At 39.6% G+C, this 15,010-nt stretch overlaps 1 protein-coding gene across 5 annotated transcripts in view; it reads right to left on the bottom strand.

The window, feature by feature from the left end:
• Positions 1–15,010, bottom strand: part of CTNNA3 (catenin alpha 3) — a 1,496,635-nt gene that overhangs the window by 547,336 nt on the left and 934,289 nt on the right. For all 5 annotated transcript variants that reach the window (XM_090056878.1, XM_090056880.1, XM_090056877.1 and 2 more), the window contains one exon: positions 2,576–2,668. In XM_090056878.1, the coding sequence (XP_089913004.1) occupies positions 2,576–2,668 (93 nt within the window). The remainder of the gene's footprint in view (positions 1–2,575; positions 2,669–15,010) is intronic.

Genomic DNA, 15,010 nt, shown 5'->3' on the forward strand with positions numbered 1-15,010 from the left:
CATTCACCTAACCAAAAGAGAAGCACAAGAATTAGTCAACTCCTGCATCACCTGCCAGGAAGTCAAGGCCCAGCTAACCCCTGCCTCTACTACTCTTTGTTGTTACATGATGGAAAAGTAATATGGCAAGTTTGGCAATGTGACTTTGTAGGCCCACTTCCCCACACACCCAGAAAGTGACAGATTGTGTTTATAGCAGTGGAAGCAGTCACCAGAATAATGTTTGCCCAGGCCTCTGCCAAAGCCACTGCACAGGACACCTGTGCAGCACTAGAATACCTGCTAGCCATCTACTCACCTCCTGTAGAGCTGCAAAGTGACAATGGTTCACATTTTTGCAACCACCTTGTCTATGAGTGGGCTGCAAAACATCAAGTGCTATGGACTTATCACATTCCCTATCACCCGTAATCTAATGGTAGAAAGAGCCAACGGTATCTTAAAATGCAACCTGCGAATGGCCACTGGTTTGGCCCTCAGAGACTGGAACCTGCACCTGGATCACTCAGTCAACTGGGCCAACAATCAGCCCTGCGCCGGAGGAAGCCCCATGCAGCAAGCTTTGGTCAAGGCAAGCCCCGTGAGCCGGCAGTGGAACGGGCAAGGGGTGGCTGGGTGAAACTCCAGGTGGGGGATCAAGTAGTAGTTAAGCATCCACAGGGGGACAAATGGGAAGGGGTGCTAATGGCATCGGACACATGTAACTCATGGTGGGTGTCAAAGCCAGATCCAACTAATGGGAGCCAGACTCTATTTTTCCTTGTTCCTGCAGATTGGGTCCATCCATGGGCACAGCTGTAGCAACCTCGGGGTGCTCTAAAGTCGTCATCCTGCTCCAGAGCAATGCCGCCACCCTCATCCAGCAATGAAAGGGTGGAATGCTATCATGTCAGGACTGTTAATCGTTTGCTGTTGTTTGACTGATGTGAAGCATTCCTATGCTCCTGCACCCCAAATTGCACCCCCTGCCAAGGCCTTGGACACATTAAGATACTGGAAAAGCCCAGCTGCAATTGAAGAAGTGCAAAACTGGCCTCTCAGTCATTGACGATGGATCATAGACTGGCAAGGGGGAACCTGTCAATGTTACTGTGGGACAGGGTGGTTACTCGGTTTCCTCCCACATGCCAGAATTGGGAAAAATGAGTGTGGGACAGGAAGAGATTGTTGTGGTTTCTCCCAATGGCCCTGGTGATGTTATATTCTGCCTGCAGGTACACTGCCCACTTTAAGTCCTGATGTGGCCACTGCCATAACCCCATCTGCAGCTCGAAATTCTACAACCACCTGGAGCCCAAAGAGGCAACCAAAACCTCTGACCCCACCTCCATGGGAAACAATTGCTCCAGCAGTTCCCCTACCTGATGATACTTTGGCACAATGCTGTACAGCTCACCAAATACACTGGTCCTCCAAGTATAGCTGGGACTAGAACATTCTTGTCACAGCCAGCCAGCTGTGCCTGCCTCTCCCCAGCTGATCCAAATCACTGAATCTCTCCAAAGCTGATTGAGCCAAATTGATTGAGGACAATAATCCAGATCTCTGAATTGAATCACTGCCTTCCAAATCAGCTGAATCTAAATCGAATACTTCCCTATTCACACAGGCCTACCACAAACTGAATTTACAAGTTTAATAATCACCTATGGAAGTAAAAACAGCAGACTGAACCGCACTAAATTTTAAATAATTATAAAAAATATACTGTGCAATTTAATAATTAACTAAAAGTGTTATGTTCACAGTTTGCATACTGTTCTTCATATTGATCTTTTTTCTAGCCTTGATGCACTTTCAACATGTATAAACCTGGAATGAATGCTGAGAAAGGAATAGATTCCTCACTCTTGGTAAAAGGAAATACTATAAATCTTGGTAGTTTAAATTTCATTTCAAATATAGTTTAAACACTTTATGAGATAAGACAAGAATGTTCAGCAATTTCTTGAAGACCTAATCATCTTCAATATAGCCTCTGCGCTGACAAATTTAGATCCAATATAAAATAGTTTGCTTTTAAAAAGGAGATATACTTTTAAAGTTGCACTTGCATTTTAATTCTATATCAGCCAAATGAACTGAATATGCATTTTGTTTTTCATGTTAGTATTCCTACCAGAAATGTACTTGCTATTCTGCAGCATGCCATTTATTTGGCCAAAGGAAAACCTTAAAAAATATGGGGTGGAGACAATCAGCAGAGTTGAAACCCTTCCATAGCACAAGAAGGCTGATATATATTTCAATGTATCAAACTGTGTAAAAGTTTCAATTCACAATAAAAACATGCAATAGGATTAAAGATGGTTAAATGAAAGGAATACCTACCAAGTAGCACAGCTTGTTTTTACATTTATTTAATTTGCATCCTTAAATACAGATTATTAGTTAGTCTTGCTTCAGTCTTAGATGCAGGGAATAAAAGAGAAGAGTTAAATAAATTGTTCTTAAGTTAACCTTTGCTTATTTACTTTGCTTACTGATTTTTCAGGGGTAAATAACCATACCAGTTGTATACAGATATACAACATACGCCCAAGTGCCTTGTGCTAGGAATTAATCAAAGTCGTACCTGTGGGCATAGAGTCTCTATGTGACTAGCTGCCATTTGGATGACTTTAATTCCGTCTTCATTTGTTGACAATGAGCAAGCAAGATTAGCCACCTAAAACAAAAAAGGTTCTGTAAATATGCATTCATTTTCACAGCATCAAAGCAAACCCTGACACACACGTGTTACCTTGCTAAATGGAGAGCAGTCCATGATAGATCCATGGTGCTTTATTTTGGGAAGTTACTTTAGCAAGGAATATGGATACCTTGCAAACATGACAGAAAGGAAGTGCAGAAAAAAGAAGCAACAACAAAAAGTTCACAACCTCTCTTTTATTAGGGTTCAATGCATAATGATAAAGAGGTGCTGGGTTTTCTCCAGAAAAATGACCAATTGAACCCTATTGGGAAGCTTGAATTTTCATTAGGTTTCAGTTGACTACTTTGTGACTCGTACTCATAAACCCAACTATTTTTATTTGCATTCAAAGCCCTAAATATTAAACTAAACTACTCTGGACTGTCATTTTGAGAATTGTTGAAGTGATCTGTTTGGTAAAAGTACTGTCAACTGTTCTACACAGAGTTTTTGTATTTGCATAACCGTTTTAGTTGGGGAGGTTAGGATTTTTTTCTGAATACTTAAAACAGCATATTACATAGTGGAGGTTGCTATATGGATATAGAAGCGCCTCATACCAATACATCTTGTTATTTATTTTACAGTTTATTAGGAGGCAGATTGCAGCCTACTTTTCTGTGGGAGCAAAGCCTCCCCAGAAGCTTCTGTGCCTTACAAGGCACAGCTGGATATGGAAGGAGCGCACACACTCCTGCTGTGCCGGAAGTATCAGCAGATGACTGGGAGAATTGAATAAATATGGGTAGGGGTGAGGCTGTGGGATTTGTCACTATATATAGAGTCTTCCATTCCCCCTACATAGGGAATATCATTATGTCCCTACATAGGCTATTTCATCCACAAGTAGCTTTGGGAAAATGACCTGGCCCCACACATATTTATCTACTATCCAGCCTGATTACACAGACCGCAGTCTGAGCTGGAAAATAATGCCTAGGCAACTCTTGCATACCTACAGTTAAATATGCATATATATTATTAAATATAATATCTAACACTTATATAGTGCTTTATATAGTCCAGATTCTGTGAAAAAATGTGAATTATTTAATTTTCATACACCTAGCACACTGGATAATATTTCTATAAAAAATAATAAATAGTACTTTATGCTTAAGGGTCTACCCAAGTTCAGGAGGCAGCCAGTCGATTTAGTGGGGTGATCACAGGGCCAACTGCCATTTTGTCAGCTGATTGCAGCAGGGCTTCCCCACACCTCTGATTGGCCAAAGGGCCCCAGGGGCCCTAGTGGACCTGCCTCTTGCCGCTGATTGGCTGCAAGGGCTGTCTGTCATACAGCCCCACCCCACACTGCTGATTGGTAGAGAGGGGCAGGGCCACATGACAGGCAGCCTTCTCAGCCAATCCGCAATAAGGGGTGGGGTGGCAGCCATCTTTGCTCCTCTTCATGCTGGCAGTCCCTCTTCCCCCTTCCCTCCCAGCAGATTGTGTGGCTGGACTGCAAGCACCATGAGGACTGAGAGAACCAGAATTTTATTTTCAAGAAGTTTGTTTTTTTCACTGATTTTTCAGGCATTGGCCAATTTTGCGATTTCCTCATAATCCATAAAATCACACTTTTGGTATGTCCCTATTTATGATCAATAGCTATAAATAAATCCTTTTAAACATAAGTTATAGTTAGCTGGCCTAAGGCAATAGAAGTAGTTGTATTCGCAGTTCAGAAGTCCTGAGGTAAACTTAAAAATCATGAGATTTGAGACAAAATATATATTGAATTATTTTCATAAATTCACAGAAATAAAGATGACTAGGTCTGGTCCAATCTGACCTCTTATATAAGTAAGATCATTAACAATATCATTTTCCCTGTAGCAAATTTGTTGCATTTTTTTCATTTGTGTTTAGGTTCCTAAGAGGTTGGAGGTCACATGTTCCAGATTTTCTCCGTATCACTGGATAGATACTTAACAAAGAATTGGGGCCATATCTTTAAAACTAACACCAAGGAACAAAGGACTTCTGCTACATTTTAAAGAGTTGGCCAGTGTGTAAAAGTTAGCATGTTCATCGGGGCATGAACAGGTGTGATACCTTACAGGCATAGTGGTATTATTCCCCTAAAGTATGGCAAAAATGCATTTTTACTAGGAGATCTGGTTGCAGTCAGGGTAGAATTGGGGAGGAAGGGGTTACTATAGTGGTACAAACCAATTTTGCCACATAGCTCCACTTTCACTAAAAATATATTGTTGCCACTGTATACCTATTTTTTAATACTAATAAAGCTCTTGCTAGGATGGTAGACTTGGACTTATACAAATACTACCTCTTAGACAAGATATACTATGTTATATGCATTAACTAGACAAGTTAAGGTAACACCACAGTAATATTTTAAGTCAAACAAGGCTCACATTAAGAATTGTTTCTGTTGTTGATCTGAAAGTTTGGAATTCTCAGTAGTCAATTTTGAAAACTAATTAGTAAAATTATGAGCTGACTTCCACACACTTAGCTTCCCATGTGTGGTATTTTAAGTACCTTTCAAATATAGTACATTCACTTATACTGCATCACCTATGAAAAAAACATTCACTAAGTGCAAAAATTATAGATCTTTTTCTGAAGCAATTCCTCACTGCCTAAAGCAATAACATTTCACAATACAACAAAAATGCAATAAGAACCAATGAGGTTTTTCTTCAAATTGAAATAAATCCTCTCAGCTTCTATTTCTCCTTGCCACATGCTCCTAAATGTTTTCAGTTTCATTTCACAACCCATGGAAATTTCTTTAAAAAATAAAGAAGTTTTGATCTCAGCAGGATCCACTGTAAATATTTATGGTTGGAAACCTCTTTTAAACTTGTAAATAAACACAACTTGTAAAGCTGCAGACTCAACTTCTCTCAGTTGGCCAAGGACTGCTTGGTGAAAGTCTGGATGGCAGAAGGTCAATTCACCGTTTTGCTCCCCCCCCCCGCCCCCAATTTTGTTGGCTGCACTGCCTGAATAGCAGTCCAGTTCCGGCCATAAATTTAATCTACTGAAATGATCTGTGCACTCCATCCCTATAGACTATGTCATCTATTAAGGATACCAGAAAACAAAAGAGTATACTAGCACAATTCCTCTCTGTTCAAATATCCTGCTATGCCTGGTTATAATCTGGTAGGGCATGATCTTCAACATCTATAGCTGATTCAATTAGATAATAGGTGATTGAATCAGCTATTAAATAAGAGTGCCAAAAACCGCGCTGAAACATGCGATCTATATAGATGCTGGCCAAGCTGGGCCAATCTGACACAGTTGCTCTTCCAGTAAAGCACCTTTCCAGCCCTCCCCAAATCTGTCAGCAGCCATAAAGTTTTAATCCTGACAAACATCTGAATTTAAGTTCAATCTTTTACTAATGAGGAGAAAACTTCTTGATGCTCTGTGGATAAATGTAGCTAAATAAGTCCTTTTAATAGTAAGTATAACATATCATATAAAGCTGCAAGAGACCCTTATTAGACTAACAAAATGACACAAAAATAGTTGTAAACCATAAATGTATTTGACAGGCTATGTCAGATGTCTTTTTCAGAACCAGTGATGTTTCCATTGTTTTCTGCGGTTAAGCAGCTATACATACTGGAAGTCTAACAACTGATTAATAGGATCACTGAAAAAGGGATTAAGTGTCAACAATGGCATTTATATTATCATAGTAATTGACTCTAAACAACTAAGGATTTTTGTTCATGCCTACCATCTGTGTCAAGTTCAAAAACCAACGCTCTAGTGTAGTGACAGTCCAAATTCACAACAGATAAAGGTTAAAAAAACCCAAAAATATACACTTCCAGTTGGTTTAGTTCTTAGATAAGGCTTTTTATAAAGATAAATCTATGCAATATCCACATTAAGAAAACAGAAATAAAACGCATTGTTACTTTTTACTAGCACATAGATTACATTTTTCTAGTAACCCAGAGAAGATAAATAAACAGCATTTCCTTAATAATCTATTTTCCCTATTGTATTCTTTACAGCGTTTCCATTTTCTTAGCTTTGAAGTGAAGAATTTCCATCAGTGACTTAAGTCTTTTCATGAAATAGGAAGTTACACGTTTCTGATTTTCCTTAACTCCCATTAAAATCAATGATGCATGAGGAGTCAGCACCCAGAAGAGTAATGTCATTCATAACCTTTGGTAACTACTTTAGAACAGTAGTGTAAATCAGAGGGTGTGGATTAGTGGGGCATAAGCCCTAGGCACTGACTATGAGGGGGCACTAGAGCTGTCCCCACTAGAAATTTTTGTCGTGGTGTAGCAAACCCCCCAGTTTTTCTTTTTATATATATATATGCATTCCCTTCCCTTCCCCAGTTATTTCTGACTTTTCTTTCTCTCCCTCTCTATTCCCTATAGACAAGCATAAGTGAGCTCAGACTTAGGGTAAGCTTTAACATTTTTATTTTGGTAGCAAGTTTTTGGTTTTGGATATCCACTGTTTTATATTTTATTATTATTAGGTTTGTATTGATTTTTTACTGTTGTATATTGTATTATTACCATTTTCGTATTGATTTTTATTGTTTCATATGGATATTGTATGGTTTAGGCCTGTGTTTGTAAGTGAACCAAAGTCATGTCAAGTTTCCATTTTATATGTCAAGCCTTCATCTTCTGTCCTCTGCCTGGGGGTCCCATGTTGCAGCTGTATGAGTCACATACCCCTCCCATGTAAATTGGTACCTGGATGAATGAGAATGATTAGGAATGACTGAAATACAATGGTAGCAGGCCTCTACTGAATGGCCTGTAATGACTGGGCCATCACTTCACATTGATTCATCCAAGAACCACGGAGCTCACCCAGGAACAGAGACAAGAACCCAGCATTTGAAAGACAAAAGACCCTGCAGAACCAGCAGCTCTACCATTGAACCCACCATTACAAACACCTGAAACTGCACATCCCTGCACGGAGCACACATGCTCAGTATTCCAGGGGCTGTTTCTTGCCTGGGCATGCCTCCTGTCAGTGGTGACAGATGACAAAACAAGAAGCAATGCTCTCAAGTTGCAGCAAGAGAAGTTAGGTTAGGTATTAGGAAAAAAACTTTATCATTAGGAGGGTAGTAAAGCACTGAAACACATTACTCAGAGAGATTGTGAAGTCTCTATCATTGGAGGTTCTGAAGACCTGGCTAGACAAAGCCTTGACTGGGATGATCTAGTTGGGGATGGTCCTGCTTTGAGCAGGGGGTTGACTAGATGACCTCCTGAAGTCCCTCCAACTCCAATGTTTTATGATGCTATATGACTTAAAAACAAACAGATCTCATTTGTAAGCCTCTAAAAGTTAGTAATTCTTATAATCCTAACCAATGAAATCCTCATTTTGTTGGTACCAGATAGACAAAAACAATATCAGTACAAAACCAGAAATACATACAAAACTAAACCAAAAAAGCATAAGAGACATTTCAGACACTATAATTGTAAAATACTGATGATAGACCTTTCAGTATAGAGAATTGAAAATGCCATTTTTTTCCAAAATGATTGGGAAAAATTTCAATCCTTGTAATTGATTTTTTTTTCATTTTAATAAGAAAAGTACGTCATTAAGTAAAAAATTAAGGGCTCCCACAGATGTGTGGGGGAGTCTGCTCCATTGCGCTGGAAATCCAGCATGTTGGAACAGACTTGATTCATCGAGTTTGCTGGAGCATGGAAATTGACGCATTCCAGCAGCCTTCACATCACATGCATCAGCCACCCTGCACTGAAAAAATGGCAGTGGGGCACTTCAAACAAAAGTTCATTGAGCATGTTTTATTTCAAAGCACCCCGCTGCCACTTTTTCAGCATGGAGCTGCTGATACACATGATGTGGGTGTTTTTAATTAGTGCGGCTTGCTAATTAAAGTTCCTAGTACTGCATCCCAGCTCATGTGTAAAAATGCCCTAAAAGTTTAAGTGCATAAAGGGCACTTCTAGACATGCTCCTACAGCACTGTTGTTGTTACTGTGTTATCATTTAGTAGAACTGTGTGAATAGGGAAGTATTTGATTTGGAGATCTGGGTCACTGTCCTGAATCAATTCAGCTGAATCAGGTTCCAAAGATTCAGTGCTGATTTGGAGATTCAGATTAGCTGGGGAGAGGCAGGCACAGCCAGGTGGCTGCAGGTTTTCCCATGGCTGCTGCAACTCTGCCTGCCTCTCCCTGGGTAGGAATCTCCTAAGCGGCCAAATCTGTTCTGAAGCTTTTCTAAACTGTTTCAGATGCCTCAAATCAATTTGGAGCTTTTATCTGGTCTCTTGATTCAATTCAGATTCGGAGATTCAATCCCGAAATCAAGCCGAATCTCCTCTGAATTGAATCAGCTACCTAAGCTTTGGACAGCCCTTTTATTTTGTACTTCCTTTTGGAAGTACTAAATAATGGCACAGTACCAGCCTGTACTGTACCATGCTGGCAGCACATGGTTATTTTTAGTTGCTATGTCACCATAGCAATGCACTATAGTGAGGGAGCACATAACTATGGCAACATAGCTGCAGCATCATGGTTTGTGCCCACCAATGCTATGTTGCCATAGTGAGTTGCACTATGTGTTGTATGTAGTGTTGTATGTAGACGCACACAAAGAAAACATACGAGCTGTTTTAAAAACATTTTTCAAAAATTTAGAACAAAAGTTATCATTTAGTTTTAGTTTTTTTAATTAGTAGTTGAAAAACCTTAAGAAAAAATATTCAAAAAAGCCCTTCTTATGCTAGCTTGTTTTCCTATCTATGCAGTAGATAGGAAGCAAACTTGCATTTGTTTTCCTACTTGACATATTTTAGATTTTTTTCCCATGCTAATTTTAATTGTCCTTGGCAAACAAGTGTCCATAATTTCCTGCAGAAAACTATTAATGAAGAATTGCAGGATGAAGTTGCATATTATGCATAGACTATATTAAATCTGTAGACCGTTAAGCAGTTTAATGTTCAAATGTGCTGTGGACTGTCATAGGTTAAGTATTAATAACATTTCTTGCTTGCACAGCTCTGACTTGCCACTAAAGGCCTAGTGAGCAGAAGCATGGCTAAGATACAGGGGACTTGAACTCTATCCCTGTCCTGGTTAGGGAGGGGGTGCTGGGAATGGTGCATCCTGGGATGCTGAAGACTGAAAGTTGCTCTTTTTATTTCTGTAGAGCAGACTAAAGTTACCCTAACATAAGCGAGGTAGCACAGCCCAGAGTTAACCCTTGCCTGAAGTGGCATTACTTTGAAATGCTGAGAGGACACTTAATATGAGTTAATAAGATTTAATATGTGGACAATTGCATTTTAAATGCCCTTAATATGTTCTAAGTGTAATGTGTAATTTTACCCTATGCTATCATGTTAATTTGTATTTTGTACACTATTTATTTGCTGTTTTAAATTTCATGCTTTCCAAATGATATCCATCCATACTACTACAGGAACTAAATTCTGATCCCACTAAAATAAATGGAAGTTTTGTAAATTACTTTACTAAGATCAAACTATTGCTATACATTTCATAGATTTCATAGATTTCATAGACAATTGGGCTGGAAGGGACCTCGGAAGATCAACGAGTCCAGCCCTCACCCAAAGGGCAGGAAGTCAGCTGGGGTCATAGGATCCCAGCAAGATAAGCATCTAATTTGTTCTTGAAGGTGTTCAATGTAGGTACTTGAACCACCTCCAATGGCAGGCTGTTCCAGACCTTGGGGGCTCGGACAGTAAAGAAATTCTTCCTTATGTCCAGCCTGAAATGGTCTTGCAGTAGTTTATGACCATTCGACCTCATCATCCCTTGGGGCGCTTTGGTAAACAAACATTCCCCCATGATTCCTCTCCTTTCTTAGAGTTAACACTGTTCAAATATCTACGCACTGTTATCAAGACCTCACTTATCTCAGACAAACTATATACGCTTAATTCTTCTAATCTTTCCTCATGCATTAATTCAACCCATAGGGCTTCTGATTTCTTTTTTTCTTTGTTCTACTTTTGTTTTAAATCTAGGGCAAATCAATGGAGTTAAGTATTTTCTATGACAATTCAGAATTTTTAATTTTAATGAAGGAATTTTGTATCACTTTTCCTATTTTTGTACTTCCCTGAACTATGTAGCAAAGAGGAGTGCCCAAACAACAGAAAATATCAAAGGTTGGAATTTAAATATACCCTCAAATAAAAGACCACATCACTCAGCAACAAGCTTTTTTGCTGTGTTTTTTTTACAGAATCAAGCTGCCTCAAGATGGAGCAGCCATCCCATAATTTTTAACAAAGATGGTTAGGGTAAAATATGTATTCTTTGCCACAGCCACACAGACTATCTATACTGAATACCTAGAAGAGAGATTTTCATAATATGTGATCTTTTATTAAAAGAACTGTATAAATCATTATCAATTTTATTAACATTTGCTTTTAATATGTAGCCTCAGACTTATTTTTACCACCATAATGAAATTTAAAAAGTATGTTTTGTAGAATTGGACAAAGTAAGAAAATATGGTATGCTCCAGCAAATGTAAAGGAGTCTGGCAAAACAGCAATAATCTTCATTATTTCTCTAGAGATGAGAATGCTTTAAAATATAACTAGCAGGTTTTTCACTCCTTGCAGTTATTCTGTAAACAGAGAGAAAACTACAGAAGATCAGATGATATTCAAATGTTGACTAGACCCTCAAAAAAAAATTAACAATGCTGTATTCAAAGAATAGGTTTAATATTAGAGAAAGACTAACATTTTCCTATTCAGAGACGAATGCCATTTAAAGTGATAAAGCATAAAGAACATCCAATGCAACTTTTTTGTAGTAGTAGTTATATAAATATTTGATAAACACTAAACAATACTATTTTCAAATGTTGCTTGAGGCCAGCACCCAAATCAGATCACATCATGTTAGTAAGGTGTTCTTGGCCTAGCTCCCAATGATTGCCATAAGAAAGTTGCATTTTCCTGCCTTTAAATCATAGACTCCATCCTATCAGAACTATCATATAGTTATATAGTTATATATATCAATTATATAGAACTGGGACTGGAATCTTTTTCACAAGTAATCAGCAGATCAAGTATAAAATTACACTATACATGGATAGACAGAAACAGGTTTTGTCATCATTTGCAAGAGTTTGAAATTCTGCCAAAATGTTTAGTATTTGGCACACACCCCCCTTTCAATTTGCTACAATGTACTTAACCGTCCCCAGTTATTCACTGTACTATAACTACAATACAGGCTACTTACTGCATATTGCAGAAGCTCAATTATGATCTTTACTAGGAACATTTTTCAAGTGCTATGATCTTGACTTCCTGCCAATCATATTTTAAAACTGTATGAAACAACAGAATTTCTAAAAACAAAAAATCTTGATGTTTGTCTTGTACACACATCCTAAAACCACAAAATATCTACTATGGTCGCTGCAATATAGTTTGTGAATTTAACAAGACACTTATCTGACTGAGGGTAAAATGTCCCCATCTGGATCAGTACTCAATTGTTCTAAGTGTTGCAGTAATAAAAGTAAAAGATAAAGCCTGGCTTGTAGTATTTACAAACCAGCAGGGCTTGTCTTGTTTGATGGCCCATACAAACTGGTTTCAAAGGCCGCTGCTAGAACTAAGTCTCGCTATACATTTGCAATGCACCACCATTGCTTAATTTGACTGGTACTGTAACTTTTATGTTGGAAGGGATTCTAGTAGGGTATTACGTCCAGTGACTAAAAATGTGGGCCTCTCTTCTCACATGGAAAATAGCTATGAAACAGCTAGAAGAATACAAACTTTCTGGTGGATTTAAACCATCTGCTACCCATGGGGAAAATTAGAACAGCTGAAATGGGGAGGGGGTGTGAATTACACCAGTAAAAATTTTAATGTTGTTTTCAAATACCATAGGGAGGAAGGATAATCTGTGATTAATCACTGTACTGAGCCCCAGAGGAACTGAGTTCTGTGCCTGGTGTAGATACAGACACTGTGATGTCAGACAAGTCATTTAATAGCTCTGGTGTCTCAATTCCCCAGCTGTAAAAAAGGAAATAGTAATAATCCCTTTCTGCAATAGTTTGTCTGCCTTGTCTATTTAATTTATAACATCTTTGGAGACCATGAACAAATGCATAGAGTCTTTGATATTTAGCTCAGCCTCTGTCTACTTCTCCTTCAGACCAGAGGAAAGGCACCTGATACCAGAAAGCTTGTCTAACAGCTCTCCCAACTTTACAATTGGTCCAGTAAAAGATATCCCAAACAAACCTTACCTCTCAACATTTCCTGGACCATCATAGCTACAACAACACTCCAACCCCAACATGCTAAAGAAGGCAAACAGATAAGGAACTAATTTTTCTCAGAAGTAGTCTAGTGATTAGGAACTGACATGGAAGTCAGCAGATTTTGGCCAGTATTTTCAGACTTGTGTGTTTAAAATCATTCTTCTATATCTATATACAGATGTAGATGCATGTCAATTCCTTTTCAAAGATTCTATGCACACCAAAACAAACACAGGGCTCAAAACTGCCTAAAGAAATAATGATGTGTGAAGAAATTAAATACAAGAAAATATAAGCCAAAGAGAAGATCCATATGTTCTATTGTAGACATGGCAAATAGTTCCAAGAGGAAGTAGATCGAGGTGCTGTCAGGTGACAGCTCGTTCCCTATGTCTCTCTCATCTACCCACCATCATAGGGTGGTGAGTATGCTCAAAATGATCAATGCCTTGTCATACATCACAATGCCACTGGGAATGATTCAGTGCTCAAGTCCCCCAGGTATTTATGTTCATGTTGAATTTCTTCAGATTGGCCTTCAAAGTATCCTTGAATCTCTGCCTTTGCCTACCTCTAGAGCAGTGAACATTGATGAGTGGGGCATATAAGTTCTGTTTTCAGAGCTGGCTGTCAGTCATAAGGATGTCATATCATAGAATCATAGAAAATTATGGTTGAAGGGACCTCAGGAGGTTATCTAGTCCAGACACCTGCTCAAAGGAGGACCATACCCAACTAGAGCATTCCAGCCAAGTCTTTGCCAAGCCAGGCCTTAAACACCTCCAAAGATGGAGATTCCACCACCTCTCTAGGTAACCTACTCCAGTGCTTCACCACCCTCCTAGTGAAAGTCTTTCCTGATATCCAACCTAAACTTCCTTTCCTGCAACTTGAAACCACTGCTTCTTGTTTTGTCATCTGCCATCACTGAAAACAGTATAGCTTCATCCTCTTTGGAACCACCATTCAGGTAATTTCATAGATTTCATAGACATTAGGGCTGGAAGGGACTTTGGAAGATCATTGAGTCCAGCCCCCTGCCCCAGGGGCAGGAAGTCAGCTGGGGTCATAGGATCCCAGCAAGATAAGCATCCAATTTACTTTTGAAGGTGTTTAATATAGGTGCTTGAACCACCTCCGATGGCAGGCTGTTCCAGACCTTGGGGGCTCAGACAGTAAAGAAATTCTTCCTTATGGAAGGGTCATGGTCCCTTAGGGCCTCATTGACAAGCCTCCTGAGCTTGTCAAAGTCAGCATTCCTGAAGTCAAGGACTCCGGCTTGCCAGCTTTACAGCAGATGGTAAAGGTGGTCAGCTCGTGGTTGCTGTCACCCAGTTTCCCACTGAACACTAGGTCGCTGATTAGCTCATCCCTAGTAGCCAGTACCAGGTCGAGCAGCACTTTACATCTCATTGGCCCATAGACTTCTTGAGTCAGGTAGAGGTAATCCACGCATGAGAGGAAGCTTTGCGACTGCTCGGGTTTACTGAGTGATCCTCCCACGGGTTGTCCAGGTAATTGAAGTCACCCATGACAACCATGGTCCTGGAGCATGTGGCCTGAGCCAGTTCCCAGGTGAACGCCTGGTCAAGCTCAGGACTTTGGGTGGGAGGTCTGTAGTAGACTCCCAGCATTGTGTCCCCTGTGCCGTATTCCCCATGGATTTTAACCCAAAGGGTCTCCAGTCATCCACCCTGGTCACCAATATCAGCTTCCAGGGACGCGTAGCTTTCCTTAACATAGAGAGCTACACCTCCACCCCTTTTATCTACACGATCCCTCCTGTACAGGGTATAGCCATCTATACCCATGGTCCAGTCATGGGTGGAGTCCCATCAGGTCTCCATTATCCCTATGACATCATAATTATTTGCATTAAGCAGGAGGATGAGCTCCTCCTGCTTATTCCCCAAGCTCCTTGGATTTCTGTACAGGCAGGCAAGTGTACTCTTGTGAGGTTTTACTTTTCCCACAGATTGTACCAGGGCTGGGGCAGGGGTGGGCTCCCTTAAG

Source organism: Crocodylus siamensis, chromosome 7 (genome assembly GCF_052110815.1).
Source record: "Crocodylus siamensis isolate JL-2025a chromosome 7, ASM5211081v1, whole genome shotgun sequence".
Lineage (NCBI taxonomy): Eukaryota > Metazoa > Chordata > Crocodylia > Crocodylidae > Crocodylus > Crocodylus siamensis.